Source organism: Pongo abelii, chromosome 16 (genome assembly GCF_028885655.2).
Source record: "Pongo abelii isolate AG06213 chromosome 16, NHGRI_mPonAbe1-v2.0_pri, whole genome shotgun sequence".
NCBI lineage: Eukaryota > Metazoa > Chordata > Mammalia > Primates > Hominidae > Pongo > Pongo abelii.
Genome location: NC_072001.2, coordinates 84,653,367 through 84,681,272, shown reverse-complemented (window position 1 = coordinate 84,681,272; position 27,906 = coordinate 84,653,367). Strand labels below are relative to the sequence as shown.

General features: G+C 46.4%; 1 protein-coding gene across 3 annotated transcripts in view; it reads right to left on the bottom strand.

The window, feature by feature from the left end:
- IL16 (interleukin 16) overlaps positions 1-27,906 on the bottom strand; it is a 126,903-nt gene that overhangs the window by 6,001 nt on the left and 92,996 nt on the right. The window contains exons 7-15 of one of the 3 annotated variants that reach the window (XM_002825750.6): positions 24,529-24,602; positions 23,650-23,866; positions 20,647-20,764; positions 17,529-17,661; positions 12,812-12,899; positions 10,298-10,779; positions 5,998-6,148; positions 2,599-3,694; positions 1,559-1,727 (exon numbers count right to left, since the gene is read on the bottom strand). In XM_002825750.6, coding sequence (XP_002825796.4) covers positions 1,559-1,727; positions 2,599-3,694; positions 5,998-6,148; positions 10,298-10,779; positions 12,812-12,899; positions 17,529-17,661; positions 20,647-20,764; positions 23,650-23,866; positions 24,529-24,602 — 2,528 coding nt within the window. Of the gene's footprint in view, positions 1-1,558; positions 1,728-2,598; positions 3,695-5,997; positions 6,149-7,555; positions 7,628-8,590; positions 8,882-10,297; positions 10,780-12,811; positions 12,900-17,528; positions 17,662-20,646; positions 20,765-23,649; positions 23,867-24,528; positions 24,603-27,906 lie in introns of those variants that run through there. The other 2 variants (XM_054531724.2, XM_024232561.3) reach the window with 2 other exon arrangements.

The following is a 27,906-nucleotide window of genomic DNA, read 5'->3' as shown; positions in this document are numbered from 1 at the left end:
TGCACAGTGTGCAAGTGTGAAACACACACACACATTACTACGGTACTTCCTAGCCTAGACGGGGACTCACATGGAGCCAGGACACAGTCAGAGACTCCTGTTCCAGGAGCAGGAATCTCAAACTCATCTAGAGCAGGGGTCTCAAACTCAGATGCCTGTAGGAGTCAGGCAGGTCCCTAAAATGAGCAAAATGGGCAGATGTGAGTGATAGGAACTGCAGAGAGCCAACGAGTACATCTGCTCAAAGGGTCAGCTCTACATAGGAATACAGAACTAGCGCTACCAGATCACTTCCCTAAAAAAAGTCCAGGTTTCAATTCAGGTTTTATCATATATAGAATTCAATATTTTTTTCATCACCATGCAGACCAAATAAAGTACACCTACAGGTTCTTGGGCCACCTGTTTGTACCTTGGCACTAAGGAGTAAACTTATGTCAAAGAATTCACTTGCTCAGGGTCACTAGAGCACCTGACTTGCAGCTGTCCCTATGATCCTAAGACTTGGAGCCCCTAAGACCCAAAGGCATGGAAGGATGAATGTACCTCACTGCACCCTCACCTCCAAGCCCCAACACTAGCCCAAATCTCTCAACTTTTACCCAAGTATCAGGTTACTTGCCTTGTAGAAGGCTCTTCTCATGTTAGAAAGCAAATACTCTCCCCAGAGCAGCTCAGGCAGGATGGCTCTTTGTGTTTTACACGCTCTGCCTCTGTTATTTCATTTGCACTGAGTAAGATCCTGGGGGATGATGGTCCCAGGTGACAAGTGAAAGCCACAGAGAAAGAATCTCAGCACAGTAGCACCTTGTGCTCATCAGACTCACCTACACTCTTGTGGAAATTGCAGCTATGAGGCCTCCTTGTATGGAAAACGAGAACCTCCTTATCCTCTCATCCTAGCCTGGATCATTCTTGCCAAAAGCCTGCGTAGGCCTGGGGCAGCACCTAGAGGGTACAGGACCCATGAGCCTGAGCTCATGTGACTGCTGGCCCCAGCTCAGCCTGGCCACTTCCTCCCCACGCCCCTTTGGGTCATGCTCAGAAAACATATGGGAAGTGAGACTTTCAGAATGACTTGACTGAAGTGTGGGGGCCTTGTGAGCCCTGGGATCAGCCACCTCTCCATGCACAGTGGAAATAATGAAAGCTCCAGGTGAGAGCTCTTGTAACCCACATTGTTTACAATGGACAGCACCCCACAACAGACACATGCCAGGACAGCAGCCCATGGAATGTGGAAACAGCACTGAACTTGAACTTGGAGACAGAAAACCTAGGTTCTGTAACCTTGATTGAGCCTTACCTTTCTCATTTATAAAATGACAAAAGAAGATGCAAGAAGTCCATCTACTGAAAGTGGTTCACAAGCTAAAAGGCTCCCTTCAAATGGAAGGTCTTACTGTGGTCAAGTGCTACAGTGTCCCACCATCACAGGACACAACCTGGGTCTGATGTCAGCAGGCTACTCAAGCTACTTCCCCTCTGGCCCAACTAAGGTGGCCACACAGCCATAATAAGCCATTGGTTACTGCAGATGCTTACAAAGGAAACCTACCTTTAATGTTGCTTCATCCAGAACCTTCACCTCCTCGATGAGTTTTTTTAATTCTTCTGAGCTCAGCAGGGAGATAACGGACTGACCAGAGTGAAGGGAACTGTGGTCCCCATCATCGTCTTCCTTGGCTTCCGTGAGACCCTCTGTATATTCTCTCAGCTCTGAAAGGCTTTCATAGGGAGAAACAACACACAGTATGAACAATAATAATAAAAAGAGATAACAGTGATTGTATAATTACTCTGTCCCAGGTGTGGTGCCAAGCACTTATGTGCATATTATTTGATGCAACAAATCTATAAGTCGATACTAGCATCCCTTCACTCTACAGGTATTTCCCAGCAGTGTAAGAACAATAAATAAAACTAATAAATGCAGAGCTACTTTGATCAGAGGGAAGACCAAGCCCCAGCCCTACAGCAGGAACCCCATGGCACGTCTGACATCCTCTTGGTTCTGCATAGAAGGTCTCATCCATCTCCTAATTTCAGCTGACAAGGAATCTGAGGGTGAGCATGGAAAGAACCTGCTCATAGTCAGAATCAGTGCCTGAGCTGAGACTAGGACCCAGACATCCTAATTCCCTGACCAGGGAGTTGAACCCACGTGCAGAGTACAAGTGGATTCCATTTGGAGAGCAGTAAGAATTCCTGATGGATAATCTCCTGGCCTCATTCTGGTCTTTCTGAGTAACTGCAGGACATTTCAGATGTGCATCAACCTTCCAAATCTCCACAGGCGTGCATCAGCCCTCATGAGCAATTCACCAGGGAGCCAGTCCCACCTCCTACCTCCCAGCCCTCCTGAAGCCAGATGTTGTGAAAACTCCTCCTTAATGTGAAAGGCAGAGGTGTAATACCTACAGACAGACACACACACACTCAGACATCTGCACACACATGGAAAGAAAGAGGCAGAACAATTCTTTAATCAATATATCTGAGAATTTTTTAAATGATATATAGAATTATTTTTAAAAATAAAGATGAGAAAGAAAAAGATGAGAAAGGTAAAGAGAAACACCGGGTGTAGAAACTCACTTGAGTGAGAACCCCGTGTCCAAGGCAGATGTTTCAGCAGAAACATTTGCAGCTGAGTCTTCGTTGGATGATGATGTTGGAGATGCCCCTTCCTTGGGGATGCAGGGAGTCTGGGCACAGGAGATAGAAGACGGAAGGCACAGCAAGGATTTCATGACAGCCGATGACACTTGGCTGCTGATAGAGTAGAGTTTGCTGGTCTTTTCATCAAGTAGCTTCGTTTCACAGGACTGGGACCTCGTTAGGGGGAAGCTCCGTGCTCGCTGGCTTGGCATCTTGAGCACTGGGCCTTGAGATTCCTCAGTCTGTGTTGACAGCAGCCTTAGGAGAGGGTCCGGGCCAGGGGGGAGAGTTTTCTGATTGGGCTGCCGCCTTCGGGGAGGGGACTCAGACACACCTGGGTCTCTGGCCTCGGAGGCTACAGGGGACCCCGAGGGCAGTACTTGCTCAGGCTGCTGGGGCACAAGAGTGGGTGCAGCCCCTCGCCCCAAGAGTCCAGAAACCCGTCTTTCCTCATGCTTCCCAAGAGGTTTTGCTGCCTCCCCAGAGGAGGGCTGGAGGCTCAGTCTCTGGGCTCCTTTGTCAGGCAGTTGAGAGGAGCCAAAGGTTTCAAAGGAGCTGATTCTCTGCCTGATGGAGGAGGAGGAGGAGGAGGCCCGGATGTGTGATCCTAGGTGCTCCCTGGAAGCAGGTGCTGGCTGGGTGGACAAGGCAGGATCAGGGAGTCCTCTTGGGTCTGAAGCACGATTCCTCAAACCTTTCAAGCTTTGACGAAACCAGGCTGGCTTGGGAGCCACAGGAGGACCTTTCTTCACAGTGCTGCTGTCTGCTGACTTGTAAACTTTGGGAGTGCCATTGGCGGTGTCCAGCTTTGGTGGGGTCCCATCTGGATGGCCCTGTGTCCCATCTTCTTCATTCAGGCTGGCATTGGGCTGTAGAGGCATGTGGCCATGGTTCTCACTCATGATGGGGCTAAATAAGTTTTTGATGCAGTCAGAAATCCTAACCCAAGGGTCTTCGGCTGTGGTATCAAAGCTATAGTCCATCCGAGCCTGCCTCTTAAGCAGTGGGTGTTTTATCTGGGATGTTTGGGTCACTACAGTGCAGAAACAAGGCCAAAGCTGTGCATTACATCATACAGTGACTTTTCTTCCTAAATTCTAGTTTCCACGCTGAATAGCAAGAAGGATTCAAGAGGAGGAGATCAGCAGAAGTGGGGGACACCCAGGTGGGTGAACTCCAGGTGCTATTACCTGACTGAGCTGCCAACAGGCAGGAGTGAAGAACCAGAAGTAGGAGTTAATCTCACAGTATCCTAGTGTTTTAGGCCTGGAAGGGTGCTCAGAGACTATCTGGGCCGACCTCTGGCACTTTATATTTCGAGAAGGGTAAGGGGCCATCTGATGGCAGTGCTCGGGCAAGACCCCATGTCTCCTGACTCTCGAAGTTCATGTCCTTTCTACTGCACTAAGAAGCCTCCAAGATACCATGTTAAATGTGTAAAAGCCAAAGCAATTCTCTTGCCTTTTAAACTTTTAAGACAAAGGTCATGAGTTGGCAGCTGTTTGTGCTTTGACCTACCCATGTCATTAAAAATCAAGGTGCCTGTGCACGGCTTCCGATGGGGCCACTCCAGCTTCCCACAGCTCTTCACGCTCCCTGTCACCCAGCCAGCATTTCCCATGTATATACCTGCCTGGCCCTGAAGCCGTGTGTTTGCTGCTCTGCCTATACACAGGTCATTGATCAGCTTGCTCTCGGCAAAGGAGTGTTTTCCCTCCCTCAAAAGCTGATGAAAAGGTTCCAGGTAGAAAGAAATCTGTGAAGTAGGATTCTCAACCTTGGCTACATACTGGAATATGGAGGGCCCTGAAAAATACTGACGCCCACCCCTAGGTACTGACTGAAGATACCTGGGATGCAGCCTGGGTGTTGGGAATGTGATGAGCAGGGGATTGCAATGTGCAACCTGCTCTGTGCCAGCCAGGACCTCAGGCATGCCCTGGAGCATGTAGGAGTCTTTCTCAGAAGCCAGCATTGAACCAGCATCATATCTGCATGGGTAGGGGAGAGTGTGTCCTGGCTCTCTTTCCCAGGAGCAGAGGAAGGCTGGCCTGTGTGCCTTGGGGGATGCTTGCTACTGGAACGCAACCCAGTTTAAGGAACTCTGATCCCTCCTGTCCCTTGTCTCAATGCCAGGTTTCAAAAGAAGTGAATCATGGAGCATTACAGCTTGATGATATCAAAGAGAAATTCTGCACGATCTAAGAGACCGGCCTTGGGCAAGTGAGCCCAGGCCTCCAGCCTGTTTCTGCATTTTTGAATGGCTTGGCTGTAAGGGGCTGTTGTGAGAATCAGGAGGCAGAGGTTCCACAGGCAAGCCCTTTGCAGATTGGAGTGACAACCTCCTGTCAGTTAAACACTGAGGTGTTTGCTTTCGCTAGTATGTTCCTCAATTAGGGTGACTAAGGGAGAGGAGCCTCCACCCACAGGGCCTCTACTCTGGGTGAGATGTGCTAGATCTTTCCAAAATGTCCCTTAGCCCTCCAAAAGTCTTCCATGAGCTTTTTCTGTAGTGTTTCTCTAACAGTCATATGGTTTATAGCCTATATGTTTATTTCCTGCCACTACTAGTTGCTCCTTGGAGGCAAGACCTGACTACCTGGTCTCATCCCTTTCTCTCTCTCCCCCCAGCATCTAGCACAGGGCCTCACGAAGCCAGCATTCAATGTGTGCTTGCTGAATGCATCATATGCTTGGGGTCTACGTGCTCTTCCACACATTGCTGATGAGTGAATCTGGGCTCAGAAAGGCAAAGTAGGTTTCTCAGAATCATACTAATGACAGACAGATCCAGGATTCCCTGACTTCAAGTCCTATGCTCTCTCTAGCAAGCAAATAAGTATTCAAGTCATGTCTTAGCATTGTCAGGTGTACCATGTGGACACACCCTTGCTATCCACCTCATGGAGGAGGTGACCACTGGTAGATGCTATTTATACTTTTCTGGCATTGCATTCTCTGACTCAGAAATCCTGAATGCAGCAGGACTGTTGCAACTGGAATGTTGGCACCCTAGAGGCAGCTGCCCAGAATGGCTGGGTGGGTATGTCTTTGGACCTCTTCCAAGGGCTCCATCCTCCCAATTATCCAGAATGGCCTGCATGCCTGCTGCCACCCCCACAGCATCACCTGTCCACCCAGGAGGCTCCCCACCCTGGACAGCACCTCCACGGTGCTGCTGCCCAGCACCTGGAACCCTTGGCTGTTGATCAGCCAGGTCCAGCGGTGAGGTCAATGCAGAGCACTCTGATCCTCAGGCCAATTTGTGCTCTTACCTTATCCCTGCACCTTTTTTCAAAAGACCCTTCCTTTTGGAAGATCTCAAGGAAAGCTTACCTGGGCTGGCTCTTCTCCGCCCTGGCTCGCCCTCTGTGGAGGACTTGGTCTGTGGGCCGATACCAGGTCCTGGGCAGCCGGCAGAGGCACTAAGGCTTCTCCCTGCTGTGTCTTCCTGTGGTAGCAGCAGTGGCAGCAGCTCTCTGGCTTCCTGTGGTGTAAACAGGAAGCGAGACCGTGTCAAAACGGTAGCCTCAAGCTGTGAGAAGGCGAGACACACTTTGATTGGGACGGAAAAATGGATATTGAGCTGCTTTCAATGAGAAGTTCATCAGCAGCCATGTAAAGAGGATTCTTTTCTCCTTGGTGCTGACATGGCAGAGCCAGCACCTCCTAGACATGCAGAGCATCCCTTGACTTCCAGCAACCTGGTGTCCAGGTCATGGGCTCATACTGTTGACATACTTGAAGACCCTGGCTCTTTATGATAGGAACAAAAGGCTTTGAGTGTGGAGGGACTGGCATTGCTTCAGTTACAACTGCATCCTGGTGAACTACCCACCCCAGGAGAGTACAGAGCAGCGTAGAAACAAGGCAGCAAAAAACCTGGCAGCTAGTGTTCCCTAAGGTTAGAGCACTCAGGAAAATGCTTGTCAATTGCTGTCACTTGTTAAGCACTCTTCAAATATTGAGTAAGTGTTCTGCAAAAGATGACAGATACTCAGCACCTGTGCCATTGCTCCCCTCTGTGGCACCTAGGGTGACATCCTCAATCTGTTGCAGAGTTGTTTCCACCACTGAGCCTGGATGCAGCCTTGGGGTCCTTCCCCAAACAGCCTAGGGACAAGATGAACCAGGCTCTGAATAGCTATGCAATACTTGAAGAGTTTGGATTATCACACAGTGTGCTTAAGGTGCTGTCAGGGCCCAGAGGAAACAGAGAGACCAGTTTCATCCCAGAGGTGGAGAAGGCTTCCTAGAGAAGTGCTTTCTGTCTGCTTCATAAACAGAGTAAGAATTTTCCAGGCAGAGAGGCAGAAGACTAGTGTTCCAGAGACACAGCCCAACGAAACATAATACCCATCTGGAAAAAAAGACTGAGAAGGCAGACATCATCAAAATGATGCCACCTGTATTTGATTGTCTGCAAGAGAAATGCTTTGCTATACTGCGGTGGCCTCCACGTCCAGTGCATTCCAGATTTGTGTAATGATGGGCCATTTGACACGGCTGCAGTCTTCCTTCCAGAGAGGAAGGAAGGAGGAAGGAACAAATGCATCCTTTGGGACTAAAAAAGAAATGGCAAATATCCATGGCCTGAAATTTAAGATCTACATTGACAATAAACATTTTGGAGGAAGGAAAGGTCTACAAAAGTTAGAAATGTATTCACAGAGCATTGCCTCAGCTCAAGTTCCCTACTGTAGAACCGAGCTTTAGGAGAGCATTATGAAATATTGAGAGATCAACCAATTTCAAAGGAATCATTGGGCTTCTCGAACTAGCCCTTAAAAAAGTAAGGCTGAGTCATGGCATTAGAAGCTTCAGATATTGGCCTGATGATCTCTAAGACTCTTGTCCACAAGAGAAATGACATGGGGATGAAATTTAATTTCACCCGGTTGGGAGCTCTGTAAGTTGACATCTGTTGACGTTCATGAATTGTTAGCTCTTTTACAGGCAGCCACATGTGATACCAACTGCAGTCAATGCAGCTTTACATCTTAGAACAGACACAAATGTGTTTTGTCTTTTCATCAACACATCCAATATTGCCTCCTCTTCATGGGAGACTTCAAAATTAGCCCCTGAAATAAATTTGATTTTACACAAATTTTTCTCTTACTAGTGTTTCCTGGAACCATGCTTGGTGGATGAGGGAGGGAGAAGAGAAAGAAGGAAAGAGGGAGAGAGTGGATTCAGCATAGAGGGGAGAAAGTATGTTTTTGTTTGGTTTTTTGTTTGTTTTCTAAGAAAGGATTCTTAGAAAATCCTGTTGTGTGTTGCAAGTTTTTTTAAGCACAGGTGAGAGTTTAGGCTGATTTTCTGTAAGAGGGATGTTAGTTCTTTGTTGAAGAAAATATCCCGAAGTTCATACTGGTTGTGAGAGTTAAGTCCCCTTGAATTAGAGTTGATAGGAAAGATTTGGGGGTCATCCATAGCAGCTTGACAACAGTCTTGGGACCCTGTAGAGAAAAGACTGCAGGAAGGGAAAAGTGGGAGGGTGAGACAGTGGACACCGTGGCCACGGAAGAAAACATCCATTGAGAAATCCCCAGGAACGGTCGAGGAAATTTTGAGAGTGACCTCAAGCAAATTGCTTCCTGTTTTCTATTGTGTGCTGTGATCCTTTCTCTGTGACCCCCCAGTACCCAATAAAAGTATGTCGTGCTGATTGCTTTTATGGAAATGTTTGTGGGAGAAGGATCTGCTGGCCTTATGGGACAGAGCAGAGCAGACAGAGGAGGGCAGCTGCAGAATGGCCTTGTCTCCAGGAGACAGTGCTGTTGGAGGCGGGTACAGGAGGGAGCCCTGTATTCTGCCGAGGCACACAGGGCATGAAAGATGACCTGTGGGGAAGTTCTCTGCCTGGGCTTCCCTGAGGACACCCTAGTTCTTTCTCCAGACGCCTTACTTGGGAATACTCACTGACCCTATGTGGCTCTGCCGAGGGCGTCACTGGAACAGACCTGCTGTGGCAACTGCACTCCTCCTTTTCTGGGCCTCCAGGAGGAAGGCAAAATGACTGGCTTCTCAGCTGGCTGCTCCTGATTTGCCCTTCTGGACTTCTAGGTCTCAGGCCCAAGGGAAAATGAAATATGGGCTTAAAAGAGGGGGTGGGAGAACAGATCCATCTGAGAACTCCATCATGTGTTGCTAACCAGCCACATCCTGCCAGCGCTCTGCAAAACTGCACTTCCTTTTTAGTAACCTGGCTTCCTCCTCCCTCCTTCACTTTCACCCCTCCTACTCAACATCCCTTCTCCACCACTACCCCTCCTGAAGCTTGCCAACCCTCAGTGTAGATTGTTTTAGGGGATTTCCAGAGGCCCCCTCCCACCTGCCCACGGTGTGCTTAAGGGAAGGGCCAGGGCCCCTGCAGGGCCATTCCGTGATGGGGGAGGCAGCTTCTGGGTAAGGATGGGAAACTCAGCGTGCCATAGTGGGCAACCGGGACCCACTATGTGGGTCTTGTGAACTTGAGCGAGTTTCTCAGTTCCCTCTTTGCACAATTGGGACTCTCACCATCAGGTGGTTGTAAGATTTAATTGACACAATGTACATGAAAGTACTCAGTGTAGTTAGCCTGCGCATAAAAATGGTTCCAGACACAGCAGGTGCCTGTCAGTCAGTCTGCCTTTTATGCAAGGGGCAGAAAGGAGGGCTTTAAGGGGCCTGATGGGGAAAGATCATGGCAATGAATGCTAATATGCCTGAGATGCTGTCAGGTACTTGCCTTAAGTGGTTACCTTTAATCCTCACAATAGCCCTTGGAAGGAGCCACTATATGCAGCCCCAATTAACAGATTGGTGGGGTCTCCCCAAGGATCCACGCCTAAGGAGGTGAGGAGGCAAAGATAACTGGGGAAGAAATAGGAGCCAGTTTCTCAAAATCATACCAGTCCACTCACTTAGGGAGCAGGGTAAGCAGCTCTTGTCCCTTTTTAGTTGTTTTTTGTTTGTTTGTTTTGTTTTTTGAGACGGAGTCTTGCCCTGTCGCCCAGACTGGAGCGCAGTGGCGCGATCTTGGCTTACTGCAACCTCCGCCTCCTGGGTTTAAGCAATTCCCTGCCTCAGCCTCCTGAGTAGCTGGGATTACAGGCACCTGCCACCATGCCCGGCTAATTTTTGTATTGTTAGTAGAGACAGGGTTTCACCATCTTGGCCAGGCTGGTCTTGAACTCCTGAGCTCATGATCCACCCGGCTCAGCCTCCCAAAGTGCTGGGATTACAGGCGTGAGCCACCGTGCCAGGCCCCTTTTTAGTTATTTAAGCCACTATTCTCCCTACAAGCAGGACACTCAAAGATCCATGTGCAAAGACTGCGACCCCGCAGGGGCCCTGGTATTTTTCCTTCATGGTGAGTGAAAAATGACACAAGAAAGGAACCTTAAATTCCAGTGTGTTATGGGTGGGAACCCAGATGCCAGCAAGCAGGACTGGGACTTCCATTATCTGTCAACCTTCAAACCCATCTTTCCATGGTCAGTCCTCAGCTGAGTCCTAAGCAACAGCTTCTCTCTGGTGGAGCAGGAGAAACTTTCATTCTGGCCCTGTTAACACTAACTTGCTAATTTGCCCATGCTCAAGAGTTGAGTCTGGTCCTGGAAACACTCAACCTGTAGACCCATCCTCTTACCTGGCCACAGGTGGGTGGGGTGTGCCCAGAAGAGCATGAGGAGTTCTCTCTCTCTTCCAGACTCTTCTGAGGGTCACTGTCACTTTTAAAGTATTTTCTGGGTGGAGGCTTGGGCTTGGAGGACGTAGGCTTTCTCACCAAAATCTCAAAGGGTTTCTTCAGTCTCAGCGGCGGGTGGCTGTCCCGGCTCTCTGGGAGGGGCGGGCTGTCCTGGGCCAGCCTGGAGGATGCTATAGAAAGCACCACTGGCTCCCGTGCCAGAGGCAGGCTGGGGCTGTGTGTGCTGATGTCCACGTCAGAGGACGGCTTCTCAGCACTGCCACTCCCAGGACTTCCCCCTGGGGACCCAGACATGTAGCTGCTGTCACTGCTGGAGCGGATCATGACCTTCTGAGCCCTGCGATGCGGGGGTGCTGAGTTCTTCTCTCGTTCCTTCTCCAAGGTGGGCCGCCCGTGCCAACTGCTTTCCAGCCTTTTGACACCTATGTGGGAAGCACAAGGGAATCTTCACAGCTGAGCTTCAGAAAACAGAAACACCCCCTGGCCTCGCCTGCGACTGCCACGGGCAGCACACTACACATCGGCCATCTGCTTCTTATCTGAAGTCACTCTGGATCTGGAGTATGGCAGTCTTGGTGTTGGTCCCTGGCGAGCTGTATGACTTTGGGTTGGGAAAATCGTTCAAGCTTTCTGAGCCTATGGCTGATGTATATGGAGATATGCCACCCAGATCACCCATCGAGGAAGGGCTTGGTGTCCCAGCTGTGGGGAGTGCTGCTAGCAGACTACTTTCAGCTGTGGGTCCCTCCAGGGGCTGCCACAGCTGCAGACAGCTGCCTTGTCCAAGGGGGCAGCCCATCTCCAGGGACTGCTGGAGATAGGGTTACAGAGGCCCAGCTATGTTGGCCAACTCGGGACAACTCTAATGGGGACTTCAGCTGCAGAGCTCCAGGGCTTGGCTGAAGCTATTGGGTGTGCATCTCAGCTCCATCCTCCCTCTATCTACCCTGCCTGCTCCCCTCCCTGCCACAGGTAGTGATCCCCAGGACACTTCCTAATAAACACGCTGCAGACCAAACTCCATCTCAGAGTTGGCTTCCTGGGGGACCCAACTCCATTTCTGCATCTATAAAATGAGGATGATAATTTTAAAGTCACTGGGGTTATTTTGAGGCTCAATAACAAACAGAGAGAAACTACCTGTCAAGGCACTTTGAATCTTACACGAAGAAGTCACCATTTCTTTCCAGTTGAGGGTGAGGTGAGGGCAGAAAGCTGCTATTTCTTAGCCATTGCACCTTCCTCCCTCCCTCCCCATTGGCCCTTCTTCCTGGTTCTCAGTACCCCCTACCCTAGTTTCCAGCGCTAGGACTACCCACTTATCCTTGAGAGGCCCTTCTCTCTAGTGGTAAGCTGTCAAGGGTGCCCCTTTCCTAAAATCACAGTTTGAGGGGGTGGGAGAGGATTGAAATCCAGTCTCTTGCTCAAATTCCAGCTCATTCTGAGAGACCAAGAAAGCCAGAGGAGCCCCATGAGAGAGAACCAAGGCCAGCCAAGCTCCTAACTCACTTTCTCTTTAAATAAAAAGTTTTCTTTTGTTTTTTTACCTGATCATGAAATAATGCATCCTCCTTAGAGAAAACTCAGCCACAAGGAGGAAGGAATGAAAGTAAAAATTCACTTCACCTGTGTTCCTATCAGCCAGAAATAACTACTGTCAAAATTTTGGTGAGTTTCTCTGTCATGCTTTCCCGAGCATATATGCATGTTGGGTGGGTAGAAATAATAGACCAGAGCTGAAATAAATTGTGTTCTGTTCTTTTCTCTTAACATTTCCCCAGATCATTTAATTTCTTGTCAATATCAGTGCCAATGGTTGCATGTTGTTCTTTCATAAAGATGTTCCATGGTAGACGTGATTAATGCCCAATGGCTAGGCATGTGAGTCAAGCCAACTGGATTTCCATTCCAAAGCCTCTGTGCTCTATTGGTATGACTTTGAGTAAGAGAGTCTCTGAGGGCCTCACTTTTTCTTATAAAATGTGCATAAAAATTATGTGTGAATGCATGAATTAGCATAGTCTCTGATTTACTATAAGAATTATAAGAATTAAATAAATGTCAGAATTATATTCCCAAATGTTAATTTTTCCAATATTCTATTATTATAAACTAGGGGTTGCAAACTCAAATGCCTGCAGGGGCTACTGTGTGAACGGCAACTTGGTACAGGAAAAAGGGAATGGTGGGGACCATAGGGAGCTGGAGAGAGCCTGGCACATTTGTAGCAATTTAAATTCAGATGCTTCTAAAATCTTGCGTCTTCCAAACAAAGCAAAAATAAAAGCTAAATTTAGCTGGTGGGCTGCTAGTTTTCAGCCTTTGTCTACATACTATGCTGGTCTATGGTAAATGCTGTTACTATTCCTTGGATAGAGGATGAGTTAATGGATAAATCCTAAGCTTTCTAAGAAGGCAAAGATATTTTACATCAAAGTTCACCATTTGTCTTACCTTCCAGACTCCACTGATGCCTCTCCTTTCCAAACTTGGTGTTTTCCACAGCCTGGGCCACAGCTTCTTTGAGTTGCTGTTCAGAGACCTAGAAAATATCAATCATCTCCTCAAACAAACAGTGGAAGCTCCTGCATCAGGCTCCCAGCCCCATACCAGCTCCAAAGCTGGGCCACTGGATTCTAAATTTTTTTCCTTTCAACCCACTCTGCAAATAGCTGACAAATTCCATTTCCAGAAATACCCCGGGAATCAATGGTTCCTCAGTATCTTCTAGATAAAGTCCAAAGTCTATCAATGCAGGGGTTCCCAAGGAGGCCCCCTCAACTCTCCAACCTTCTCCCCACTACTTGCTGGAAAATTCTAGACAAAGTTACCACTTCATAGGTTATCTCTATGAGCTAGTCCATTCTTGGCAATGCTGTCATGACATCATCATTATCAACATTGTCATAATCATCACAATCACTATTATACTGTCTGAGCTGTGACTCACAGTTTATTACCACTTTGGAGTAATAGTTAAGAGTATGAGTCTTAGAGTCAAAAAGGCTTGTGTTCTAGTCCCGGTTCCTCTACCGTCTAGGTGTGAACACCTAGACAAGTTACTTAACCTCCTAAGCCTCCATTTCTTCCTTCTGTAAAATAATAACAATAATAAAACCCACTTCAAAATGAGGACAGGTTTTTAAAAAATAAATTATTTGACATCGAAAGTACAGGAAACAAAAAAATAGATTAATTGGACTATGTAAAAATCAAAAACTTCTGTGCATCAAAAGGACATCATCAACAGATTGAAAAGGCAACTCATAGAATTGGAGAAAATATTCGCAAATCATATTTCAGATAAATGGTTGAGTTGCAGATTATATAAAGAACTCCTACAACTCAGCAGCAACAACAACAACAACAACAAAACAACCTGATTAAAAACTGGGCACAGAACCTGAATAGACATTTCTTCAAAGAAGATATACAAACAGCCAAAAAGCAAATGAAAAAATGCTCAACATCACTAATGATTAGGTAAATGCAAATCACAACCACACTGAGTTACTGCCTCACACACATTAGGACATTAGGATGGCTACTATAAACAAAAAGAAAAGAGGCTGGGCATGGTAGCTCATGCTTCTAATCCCAGCATGCTGGGAGGCTGAGGCAGGCAGATCATTTGAGGTCAGGAGTTCGAGACCAGGCTGACCAACATGGTGAAACCCCATCTCTACTAAAAATACAAGAATTAGCCAGCGTAGTGGTACACACCTGTAATCCCAGCTACTAGGGAGGCTGAGGCAGGAGAATCACTTGAACCCAGTGCGGTGAGCCAAGATCGTGCCACTGCACTCGAGCCTGGGTGACAGAGTGAGACTCCATTTCAAAAAAGAAAAGAAAGGAAAATAACAAAGTATTGGCAAGGATATGGAGAAATCGGGACCCTTGGGCTCTATTGATAAGAATGTAAAATGGTGTAGCCACTGTGGAAAATAGTTTGAAGGCTCCTCAAAAACTTAAAAATAGAGTTACCATATGACCCAGCAATTCCACTTCTGGGTATATACCCTAAAAGAAAGGAAGTCAGTATCTCAGAGGAATCTGTACTCCACGTTCATTGTAGCATTATTCACAATAGTCAAAAGGTGGAAACAACCCAAGTACCCAAAAAACAGATGATAAACAGCATGTGATACACACACACGCACACACACACATACACACATACACACACTAGAAGATTATTCGACCTTAAAAAGGAAGGAAATTCTGGCCCGTGCTACAACATAAATGAACCTTGAGGACATTATGTGTAGTCAAATAAGCCAAACACAAAAGGACCCATTTTATATGATTCCACTTCGATGAACGTAGAGTAGTCAAAATCACAGAGACAGAAAGTAAAATGGTGGTTCCCAGGACTTGTGGGTAGGAGAACATAGGGACTTGTTTAATTGGTAGTTTAAATTCTGAAAGGTGGGAAGAGTTCTGGAGACGGATGGTGGCGATGGTTGCACAACAATGAGAATGTCCTTAATGCCACTGAACTGTACACTTAAAAAATGGTTAAGATGGTAAATTTTATGTTATGTGTATTTTACCACAATAAACAACAATAAATAAATCATTTAAAGTCTGGGGCACAATGCCTGGCAGATGGTAAACTCTTAATAGAGGAGAGTTACCATCCCCAACAGTCCTGTAAGGCAAAGACCACTCCCCTATGTCAGAGTTGAGGAACCAGAGGCTCTTGGAGGTTAGATGAGTTGCCCAAATTAACCATAAGCAAGCAGCAGACTGGACACATGCCAGGCATTCTGCTGCTGGGCCTGGCTCTCTTCTCTCTGCCCTATGCCTGTGCCCCTGGATCTCCGCTGCCTAGGGTGTCTTTGTCTTTCTGCTGCTCTACACCTTACTTGTCCTTTCTGGCCTGGCTCCTTTGTCTGAGCAGCTGGAACTCCAGCTCCCTCACTCTCAAGGCCCTTACCTCTGTGGCCTCTCTGTGTGTGTCCCATCTCTCTGGGAGAATGCACATTCCTTAAGCCCAGGGCTACCGCATTTGCCCACAACCTGACCCCTACTCCACTGATTTTCTGCCGTAGTCCTACTACGGCAAGAGGAAATGATAAATTAATTGAGACCTCTTTCTTTTCTTGTATTGTCCAGAGATTTAGGGCAATTATTTGTTTGCCTTAATTAAGAAGTTTGCTTGTCTCTGGTGTGTTTAGCCCCAGTGTGCAATCCATAGAATGGGGCTGGGTTTGAATTCTACCACACCATTATATATTGATTTTCCTCATTACTCCACTCTGTCCAAGTGTCACCGGGAGTTTGGGGGTCAGTGAGTTCAAAGCACAGGCTTTGCTGGATTTAAATCTTAGCTTCTTTACTTAGTAGCTTCACCATTGGGAAACTTATTTGTCCTTTCTAAGCCTCAGTTTCCTCATCTGTGAGTTGGGGGGAAATATCACACTGATTTCAGGAGGCTGCACAACAACTAAATGCAGTTGTGTGGGTCACATCTTTGGAAAACATGCCTGGTGCATACTAGGATTAAATAATTAGTTGTGGTGATTATTCCAGGTTCCCCAGAGCTCTCACCAGCAGCAGGGATTCAACCCCCAAGTCCAGCTCCAGCCTGGGTCCCTGTTATAGTTGCTATCAGCCCTAAGTCTAACCTGCCTACTGGGCATCTTTACCTGAACACCCCATGGTACCTCCACCTCACTATGTCCCACACTAAGATCATGCTCTTCTCTCCCTCCCAAGCCTGCTACCTTCTCCTCTTCTCTCTTCTGGTGGAAGACCATTGCTCAGTCTTCCAATCTAAAAATATTCGAGATATCTTCGGTTCCTCCCTCTCTTACCCCAGAGCCACTTGCCCAGCAGCTCTTGTTGAGTCTTCCCAAGCATTGCCTCATGTTGCCTGATATGGTTTGTCTGTGTCCCTACCCAAATCTCATCTTGAGTTGTAGCTCCCGTAATTCCCACATGTTGTGGGAGGGACCTGGTGGGAGATAATTGAGTCATAGGGGCAGTTTCCCCCATTCTGTTCTCATGATAGTGAATAAGTCTCACAAGATCTGATGATTTTATAAGGGGTTTCCCCTTTCACTTGGCTCTCATTCTCTCTTGTCTGCCACCATGTAAGACATGCCTTTCACCTTCCGCCATGATTGTGAGGCCTCCCCAGCCACATGGGACTGTAAGTCCATTAAATCTCTTTTTCTTTATAAATTACCCAGTCTCAGGTATGTCTCTATCAACAGCAGGAGAACAGACTAATACATTGCCCCTTCTCTTTTCTCTTCTCATGGCTGCTGTGTAGTTCAGGCTCTCACCATCGGCTTCCTTCCTCTTACAAACCCCACACTCCACCCACTCTATCCTGTCTTCTACAGTGCAATCAAAGGTTTAAAAATTAAAATATGAACATGCTCCATCTACAGCTACAGACCTCCCATAGCTCCTCACTATGCAGAATAAAATGCAAACTCTTTAGTATCCTGTTGAAAGCCCTCTGCAGTGTAACCCCAATGCCCTGCCAACATCTGTTCTCAGTCACTCTTACCTGGTACCCTGCATTCCAGCCCCACAGAACCCACTCCTCTCCTTCCATGTCAGGTCCCTTCATGACGCTGTAACATTGAACTTTGTGTTCCCACTGCCTGGAATGATCTTCCTTGTATTCTCTGCCTGGAGAAAACTAACTTCTGGTATTTTTTTTACTTTATCAACCATTCCCTGCTATAGTCCTGTATTCTCATAGGACTTACCATCTCTGTTTTGCAATTATTTGTATGTCAGGCTCTTTATTGATACTGTGAACTTCTGTAGGGCAGGACTGTGTGCTATGAACTTGCCTCTGTATCTTCAGTACCTACCGCCAGATATTCCCACGGTGGGTACCTACTAGATGCATAAATGAATAAATCTCTTGGTCTACTAGCTGGGACCCTGGGTCTCTATTTTCCTGCCCCAGAGCTTATAACTCAGCTGGAAGAGCTTCGCTAAGTTAATGTCAATTGCCTCCGATATCTAGGAGTTTGTTAGTGGACCTCTGCTGCAGACAATTCTTACTACAGAAACTTGGAAGGGATTCTTGGGAATTCAGGTACAAACCCAGCCAGCAATATCTCTGTTTTCATCTATTTCTTGTTCCAATTTTGGTACTGAACGAGTGAGCCTGAGAAGAAGAGGATAACCCAGTTGGTGTTACCTGTGGGTCTGGATGTCGGCTAACAATGATGGGGACTGGACCGGGATCACAGTGACTCAGGATTGTGTAGACTTCATTGAGCGTCAGGCAGTGCACAGGGGAATCACTGATTTCCACAATCTCGTCCCCACACCTGTGCAAGCATCAACAAGAAGCCATCAGTAAGTGAATCAATGAGACATTTGAACAGTCACTGCCCCAGGGGCCCACTCCTGGCTGGGCTGTTTGATGAGATATAAAAATCACATGAATAAGTAGACCCCGCTAGCCACTAGACCAAAACTCAGAACAGGGCAGACCAAAGTAGCATATCCCACATCCCCTTACTGTACAACCACAAAGCAGCAGACATTTCATATTTACGGTGGGTCAACATTAACAAAAGTTCATCTGTAACTTTCCTCCTTCTTTTCACATTTAACTATGTCCATTAAACACTGAGGGTGTGGTTTAGCCAATTCAACTAAATAACCAGTTAACCAGGATTTAATCCGCCACATCCTCTCCTTGGGCCTCTGTGTTCCCATAAGTAGACCAGTTAGGAGGAAGGATTGGATCTAACATAGCACACACAGGATGTTGAAAATCGGACCTAACATCCTACATGTGCTAAAAGGTAGAGAAAAAATAACTCAGCCGGAGAGCAGTTGAGATTCTTGCAAAAAGAAATAAGGAGAAAAGGTGATGGCATTCATTCTAGTTGTGAGGTGGGAAGGGAGTTAATAGCAACCTAAACCTTAAAAAAAAAAAAAAGGTGGGAAACATGGGGTCACATAGACACATGGAAGGTTTGTATAATCCAGTCCCCTTCCCAATCTAGATAGGGAAATTGAGTTGCAGAGGTTGAATAGACTTCCCTGATCTAGGTCTGCTCAGGAATTGACAAAACTTTTTCTGCAAAGGGCCAGAGAGTAAATATTTTTGGTGTTGCATGCTTTGCCGTACGGTCTCTATCGAAACTACTCAACTGTGCTGTTATATTAATAGCATGACAGCTGTGGCCATAGATGAGGCATAAACAAATGAGCATGGCTTTGTTCCAATATAATTTTATTAAAACAACAACAACAACAAAACCAAAACAGTGATAGGCCCCAGTTTGCAGACCCCTGGCCTAGTTGGTCATCAGCAGGTCCAGGATTGGAACTCTAGCCTCCTGAGGCTGATTTCCCTGTGTCCCCCTGCTGTGTTCTGTGACTTCCTTCTGCTGAGTTCATCCCTCTTCACCCTTGCTAGGAGAGTATTCCTTTTTACTGCTGTACCTGAAGGCCATGGTTATATAGCACCAGATGCTAAGGAAAGCAGAAGCTTCCAGAACAATCCCTACCCCACTGCAGATCTAAGAAGGAGGCACTCTCTGTCTGAGGGTACTAGGACCAAGACAACCACATGGAATCTGCAGTTATGTCCCACAAACCAGCAGAGCAGCTCAGCAAATCACCTGCCACCCTCCTGCAGATAACGGCAAATCCCTTTCTAATTCAGAAGCTCCAGCGAGACAGCATCATAAGCAGGGACGGCCTTTCCATACACTGCAATTGTAGGAAACCCTTTAAAAGGGTGGCAAAACTCTCCTGATTTAGGAAAACCCAAAACCAGTGAGAGAAGATATATTTGCACTATACATGAATGTTAGAGTGCAAAGTATTGTAACAAATTAAATAGGATAAATTTTTAAATCAAATTCAGATCAGTTATTGAAAAAAATTAGATTTGAACTTCTCTTAGAAATTATTTATAAAAAATATATCTGGAGTACCCAAAAATATTTTGTATATGGGAGAAAGAACCTGTATTGGGAGAAAGAACCTGTATTTCTCCTACTGATATTTTTTCTCTCCCTCTCTCTTTTTTTTTTTCTTTTTTTTTTTTTTTTTGAGACAGGGTCTTGCTCTGTTGCCTAGGCTGAAGTGCACTGGTGCCATCTTGGCTTACTGCAATCTCTGCCTCCCTGGCTCAAGTGAGCCTCCTGCCTCAGCCTCCCAAGTGGCTGGGATTACAGGAATGTGCCACCACACTCGGCTAATTTTTATGTTTAGTAGAGATGGGTTTTGCCATGTTGCCCAGGCTGGTCTTGAACTCCTGAGCTCAGGCCATTCTCTCACCTCGGCCTCCCAAAGTGCTGGGATTATAGGTGTGAACCATGGTGCCCAGCTTACTAATATTTTTGTCATTAAGCCACCATTTCCATATAGAATTCATAGATTAACCTCATCGAAGCTCCTATTTATGTCATTGTAAATTCGATATTAGTTAAATCTGAATTAAAGTGTGTTTTCTATGTTGGACTGGCGTTCTCTGAGACGATGCTTCTTAAGCTGTAACACGCATACACATTCATGGAGATTTTGTTAGAATGCAGGTCGTGGCTCAGCAGGTCCGGGTGGGGCGTCTGAGATTCCACATTTCTAACAAGTTCCCAGTTGACATTGATTCTGCTGGTGCAGACCACACTTTGAGGAACATGGCTCTGAGCTATGCCCAGATCATTCTCTTTTTTTGTTTGTTTGTTTTTTGTGTTTTTTTTGAGGCACCTGTGGGACTTCATTAGATAGACAGACCCCAGCTCCAGTCACAGACTTGAACCAGCCCACTGGGTATGGCCTCAGATATCCCCACCAGCTTCTCTGCCTCCCGGCCCAGCCCTGGGATTTCTCAGGGTCACAAATGTGTGCAGGGTCGGGGGTGTGCTGGCCACAGTGGGATGTGGTAGTTAGGCCGCCCCACTTCGGTCTGGTCCTGGCAGGACCCACACCTGGCTCTGCTGTGGGAGCTGAGAACAAAGACCCTGTCCACCCCGCTCCTGCTAGCCCTGGGGGCTCAGCCAGCACCCACCCTCCCAGTGGCCTGGAGAGGGGCTGGGGTGCAAAGCCTCACTCCCTCCCTCTGAGCCAGATTGCAAATGCATCTCCCAAGAGTGTCCTGGGGGGCAGGAAGGAGGCCTGCCCCTCCCCAGCCAGTGCCCACAACAGGGGGTGTCCTGGCGGGCGGAGCAGCTGACCTCCACCACAAGATCATTCTTTATAGCTCATGTCCGAATCAATCTCCTGACATTCTAAGGTATTTCTTTCCTGGTTGTAAGTCGGGGGTATATTCAGAAACAGAAGTGAGGACATACCGGAGACGTCCATCCAGGTGCGCCACGGACCCTGGTGAGAGTGTGTGGACGAAAATGCCGGAGATGCATTGGAAGTAGGGAACACTGCACAGGCCGATGCCCAGGCCCACGCCGGCCTCTGGAAGCAGAACAGGGCGGGGTGGGGAGACCAGGACTGAGCTTTCCCAGGGGGCCTACTCGTCAATTGGGTGCCACAGACACGGCCCCCTGGTTATTACAGCTTTCATCCCACCCGTATTCACAGAGTAGTCGTTGTGTGCAGGCACCGCTCTAGGGTCAGAAAAGTGACCAAGGCAGGCAAGGAATAGTGGGGAAAGACTAGGAAGGAATGAGGGAAGGAGGGAGGAAGGGAAGAAGGGAAGGAGGGAGCTAGATGAGAAGAGAGGACAGTATCTAAGAGTGATAAGTATTATATGGTGAATGTACGCAGAATGTGCTGGAAAGTGAGGGATGGCTACTTCAGGCCTCAGAGGAGACGCTAGTTAGGCTAAAATACAAGTGACAAGAGTTAGGGGTGAAGAGATGGGGCAGAGCATCTCAGAAGCAGAAACAGCTAACGCAAAGGCCCCAGGGCAAAAGCAAGCATGCCATGTTGAAGGACCAGAAAGGCCAGTGTGGCAGGGACACAGCCTGCATGGGAGAGCAGCACATGACGGTGAGAGAGAAGGATCAAGCGCAGATTCAGTGGGGCTGTGTCAACAAGGGCATGTCAGTGAACGGGTTTATTCTCTACTGAGAAGGGATGCCATAGGAGAGCTGTGAACAAGGAAGTGACATGATCTCATTCCTATTTTTATGAACACATCTGGCTACTGTGAAGGGAAAAAACTATGGGTCATGGAGAATGGAAGCAAGGAGACCAGCTAAGAGGCCTCTGTTGAGAGAAACAGTGGTGGCCTTGGACTTCTCCTCTAGTGAAGATGGAGAGAAACGGATGCCCATGGAAGATATTTTGAAGATAGACTTGCTGATGGATGAAGTATAGAAACTTAACAAATAAAATCAAAATAACTTGGAGATCTGTTTGGCTTGAGTAACTGGGCGGATGGTAATGTGATTTACCAAAGCAGGGAGGGCTATGGAGGCCCAGGGTTATGAGGGTAAGACTGGGGGTTTCAGCTTTGCCCAAATGACATGCGCAATGTGCTGGAAAGTGAGGAATGGCTACTTCAGGTGGCTACACAGGCAAGGGGGTGCTGTCAGGATGTCTGGGACTATCCCAGGGACGTGTAGAGCAGATGTTTACACAGATGAAGCCGGAACCCAGAGGAGAAAGCAGGGTGGAAGCTGAAAGTTTGAACGTAGCTGCATGTAGGTGATGTTAGGGCCGTGTGGGGGCTGGATGGGATCCCCCAGTGTGTGGGAGAGGAGGGCCTGGGGCTCGCCAACACGGAAACACCTGAAAAATGAGGAGCTGTCAGCAAGGAGGACCAGATGGAATGAGCACAGAGTAGGGGAAAGCCCTTTACAGTTTTCTTTCGACACGTATGATTTACAGAGCACTTTGGCAAATGTTTTCACCTTCTCATGCTGGTCCTCCCAGCAGTCCCACGAGGGAGGCTGTGACAATTGTTGGCAATCCCATTTTATGGATGAAGAATTTGGTAAAAGTCAGAGCCCTTCCCACAGCCCAGGTGTCCTAACCAGAGGAAGAGTTTTTCAGTCTAATGGGCATCAAAATTGCATAAGATACTTGTTTAGAATGTGGATCCCTTGGCCTCACCTCACCTTGTTGAATAAACACTGTTGAAGCAAAATCTCTGGGGGTATAGTCTAAGAAGCTGCATTATATAAAATGAGCAAACAAAAATCCTCCCTAAGGTGTTTCTGATGCCAGTGATCAGCGGAAACACCACTCCAAGGCCATGCCTTTCCCATTTTATGCCTGCTCAGCGAATGCACTGAGGGAGCCCTGGTTACAGCTGTTGGGACCGTGCCAACACAGACTTGTCTGCCCCTAGTCCTTATGCCAAGCATTGTGCCAGGCTTGCAGGCATACAGAGGCATCTGAGGCCTCAGGGAGCTTCCGACCTAGCAGGAGAGTTAAAACACACATCAGGCAAAGCTGTATGTAAGGAATTAACTATGTATGCTTCCCTTCCACTTCGACAATATATCTCAAGCCCATCCTCTTCTCTCCAAATCCTCTACTCCCAGCCTCTGACCCAAATGGCTGCAAGTGGTTTCCAAACCTCTACTTTTGTCACACTGCGGGCCATTCATTCTCCATGGAGAACCCTAGGAGACATTTTTTGAAGCATAAGCTGATGTGTCACTTCCCTGCTTAGAAATCTTTAAAGGATTTCCAACTCCAGTTAGAAGAGAATTGAGCTGCACAGCCCCACAGAGTCTCTCTGCCTCTGCCAAGTACCCTGATGTCAGCTCTCACTCTGCCTACCTAGCTCCAGCCATGCTGGCCTTCATTCTGCTCCTAGAACACATGCTGGCCCCTGTGCTGGAGCCCAGCTCTGTGCCTCGCTACCTCCTCTTTATCCTCCAGGTCTCAGTTCGGTTGCATTCAGGCAGAGAGGGCTCCGAGCCCTCTGGAGTCAGCAGCCCACCTGGGGTGGCAAAGGGAATGGCTGTCTGTCCCTGAATGTCAGAGGTAGAAAGGACCTCAATTCTCTGCCACAGGTAGGGAAACTGAGGCCCAGGGAAGGGGATGTGGCCTGCCCAGGGCGTCTTAGCATATTTACTGCAGAGCTACCACCCCTGGCCCATTGTTTCTCTCTCTCTCTCTCTGGGTATTTTTGTGTTTGAGTTTTTCTTTGCTTTGTTTTGCTTTATTTAAACCACTGACCCAGAACACATTGACTAGGTTCGAATGGTATGTCTTGAGCTTCTATAAACAGAAGACTCGACCTGGCTCCAAGCAATAGCCGTAAAATGTGCTAAAAGACAACATCCTGCCCTGCCTCTGGACTGATTCCAAGTGAGGAAAGCCTGGGAGACTCAGCCAGTGCTGGGAGACCCAGGCAGGGGATGCAGCTGCAGCACTCCTACCTTTCTGCAGAGAAACCTCCACCATGATTCTGTAATTGGGCTTGGCAGTGCTGATGGGAGCCGAGGGGCTTTCCAAGGCGAAGGAGCTGCTGTCCTTGGTGATACAAGTGCTGGAGCTCAGGGAGCGGCACAGTTGGGGAGACAGGTGGCTGCACAGGGAAGGGGGCGCCGTCAGGCGGGTTCTCACGGTGAGGGTGAGGAGCCCCTTTTTGGCTTGCTGAAAGGAAAGAGAGAGGGCTACAACACCCAGCAGCAATCCAGGGTGAGATGAAGAAATACTGTTTAAGGAAACACACCTCTGTGTGTGTGTATGTGTATGAAATATAAATGTGTGCATATATTCATACATGTTACAAATTATATTATGACATATTTGTATATATACACACAACTACTATATATATCTACATATGCCAGATAGATGGATGAATAGATAGATAGATGGAAGGATAGATAGGTGGATGAATAGATGGATAGATAGATGGATGAATAGAGATAGATATAGACAGATAGATAGTAGATAGATGGATGGATAGATAGAGTCATGAATTGAACTAACTAGATAGAGACTTAAAAATATCATTTAGCAATTATCTTAAAAACTTAAAACAGATTTGTAAATATACCGTGATAAATACATGGAGTGTTTTAAAACAATTTTATAAATATTAAAGAGTTTTAAAATTCCCCACAACAATCCTGATCACACTATTATTTTCTGAGTCAGGTTTTCTTTTAACCCTGCGCCAAGATCAGCATCAGTGAGGTGCCTCATGTGAAGGGTTCCACAGTTTGAATTTGTAGGTTTGGATGCTGAGAACTTGGTTTCTTTGCCTGAAGGCCCCAGAGTTTGGTCACGTGTTGATAAGAAATGGTCACCTTGAACTTCTGCAAAGCATCCTGATGTGTTAGTCCAGCCATTGATTCACCATTGAGCTCCAGAATTTCATCACCTGTTGAGAGAGAGAAAGTGTAGCTAAGAAGAGTGTTGCCCAATCAAAGGGCATTATCATTACCTCTAACTCTAGCCTCCCCGCCTGCCCAGCTTTTTGTATGATGCACGAAGCTCTGGAAGAACATTTTCTCATTTTGTGCTCTCCCCTTGCGAAGCAGGCAGGGCAGCAACATGGGCCTTCTCTGGCACCCACTCTCTTCCAGGGTGAAACCTAGGGTTCTTAGCCAGGCACAACAAGTCTTGGCTGGATATGGTCCTTGCCCACCTCTTTGCTTCACCTCCTTCCTCCTTGTCTCCCTGACCCTCACACCATTTGCTCCCATGCATCATTTTCTGATGCAACATGACCTGTATTTTCCACAATGGTCTGTGCAGTTAAATGCTTGTCCGTGCCATTTTCTCAAATAAAATGTACTTCCACTTTCTCCTCCTATCCCTTCTTAATCTTTAGGCCCCTGCTACCTTTAGCTCCCTTGTACATTCATGTCACACTGTACCTACTGTACTTGTCACCCTGGGTGGTGATCAATGGCCTGCACCCTGAGTCACTCCCTGGCCAGGCTGGCAGTTTGTTGGGGACACGGATTTTGTCTTATTAGATGATATATCCCCAGGACCAATGCTGAATGAGGTCTACAGATTGCTCAGTGGATGTGGTTTGGATACGATTTTCCAGAATGCAATGTAGACCCCATTTTACAATAGAGAAAAGTGAACTCAGAGAAGTCCAAAGTCATATGGTATAAATAAATAAATAAATAAATAAATAAATAGGACTTGGATCTTTTGACTGCAAGTCCTTTTTTCACAACAGTATACTTGTAGGAGAATCATTCTTCCTGTAACCAAAAATCCATTTCTATGTGAATAGAAAACCACTTTCTCCCTTTCTTTCAATTTGTTCAATACACAAACAGGGAGCACTTTCTCTGAATTCAACATTGCACCAAGCAACTCAGATATAAATACTATGTTTACACTGACTTCTGGACCTGGTCATTACTGATGAATCTGCTGTCACCTAATCATGGTTCCATTGTATATAATCCATCCTTTTTCTCTGGTTTCTTTTAAGGTTTCTTTTTCTAGCTGGGCACTGCGGCTCACACCTCTAATCCCAGCACTTTGTGAGGCTGAGATGGGGGCACCCTGGGCAACATGGCAAAACCCTGTCTCTACAAAACGTACAAAAATTAGCTGGATGTGGTGGCATGCACCTGTAGTCCCAACTACTTCAGAGGCTGAGGTGGGGGATCACTTGAGCCTGGGAGATCAAGGCTGCAGTGAGCTGTGATTGCACCACTGCACTCCAGCCTGGGCTACAGGATGAGATCCTGTCTCAAAAAAAAAAGGAAAGAAAAGATTTCTTTTTCCTTTGTCTTTGATATTCTGCAGTTTTACTATGATGCGCTAGAGAGAAAGGAAACATTTTGTGTTTCCTCAAGCAGAAATATCATGCCTTAAGTCAGTTCTTGAAAATTATAAGCCACTATCTTTTTGCATATTATTTCTCCCCTTTCACTCTATTCTTTCTAAAATTCCTATTAAATGTATTTTGGACCCTTTCAACCTATTCTCCATATCTCTTTAGTGCTCATCTTTTTCTTCTTTGATCTGTGTGGCCTACTGGATAATTTCCAGTTCACTAATTCTCCTTACAGCTGCATCTAATCTTCTGTTTAAGCCATCCATTGAGTTTTTTATTTCAATGACTGCTTTTTTTGCTCATTTCCAAAAGTTATTTTTTTCATTTCCACTTATTTTTTTTTTACTGTGTTCCAGTCTTGTCTTACAGTTTATATTCCTTTTATCTTTTTAAAATGATTTTAAACATAGAAATTCTATAGTCTCTTTTAGATTGTTCTGTTAAGTTGTTAAGGGCTAACACTCCTCTTTGTTATTTCTGCTGACTCTCCTCAACAGTGGACATTTCCTGATGTATGATAGTATGTAATCTTTATAAACTCATTTTCAGGATATTCTGTTTTTCTATGGGATTCCCATATACCCCAGGTCACTGCCAGTTTTTCCTTTATTTCCATTTGGCACCCCAAGGTTTTCACTGGTTTGGGACTAGTTTTCATATTAATTTCTTACCTTGGTGTTACCTTTGCTTTACAGGAACTATAAATGTAACCTGCATGCCCATATATGACACAATTTTGATATTCACTTTTTGGTGAGAGATGTTTTTTGCCCACTGAGGAGCCATGGGTAAAATTAAGTTTCCTTGTTGCTCCCCTGGGGCCTGTTGGCTTTATTGAGGGGAAACTCTTTCATTATCAAGGCTGTGTGCAGGTTCTCAGAGCCTCACATGGACCCAAGGCTCTGTCCCCTCTGCCCACTTGGGCATTCAAATCTGAGCTCTAGCCCTTAAGGTCCATAAGCATCCAGCAGCCCTCCCCACCACATCGTCAACCCCTGAGTTTGCCATTCTTAGATTTAAAGTTGTTTCTTTGTTTCTTAGCAGCTGGGCATTTCCATGCCTTTATTTTGATTTTGGATGTGCTATATTATTTCACAAGTCTACGTATTGGAAACAGGGGCTGGAGGCAGGGTGGGGAGAGTATTCAAATCAGTTCCGTCTGTTAGGTTGCTGGAGCCAAAGTGAAAAATAAAAGGAACCAGTCCTTGTCATTGTGAGACTCCAAGTCTGGGAAGGAAAATAGATACATTTAAAACATCAGAATATAATTACATGCATGCTGAAAGAAGGATAGACAACAAAAATTCAGAATGTCCATTCTTAATTACCTAAGGGGCTAGACTTCTCTTTAAGTTATTAGAATGTCCATCTTACTGGGGCCACACAGCCCAGCTCTGGGCTTTTGGGAATGTCCTGTCCTTATTTGGCTATACCTGGTAAAAGCTGGCTTATTAGGTTTTGCCAAATAAATCTTACACAATAGTTTCTTGGAAGGGGAATAAAAGTAAAACATTAGTAGCCTTGATCTGTACACCAAACTTTTGTTGCAACTAATGTATTTGCCCTGAATTCAAGATTCAAATATTTACTTTTAAAAGAAGTTACAAAAGATGATTTGGTCAATGTTTGAGGCTAGAATCAGGGATCATATACTAGCTGAGAGTCTTGACTCATTGAAATCTTCAATTTTTATGATTGCTGTTAACTAAGGGAGGCAAATGCTCAGAAAAAATAAAAAGGTTGGCTCGGGCAGGCTTACGTTCAGGAAAGAGAACAAAACACAACATTCTCTTTTCTTGCCACTTCAACCCTTCCCCCACCCTTTGTTTAAACACAGAAAAGTACAAAAGATAATAAAACACATGATGGCACACTC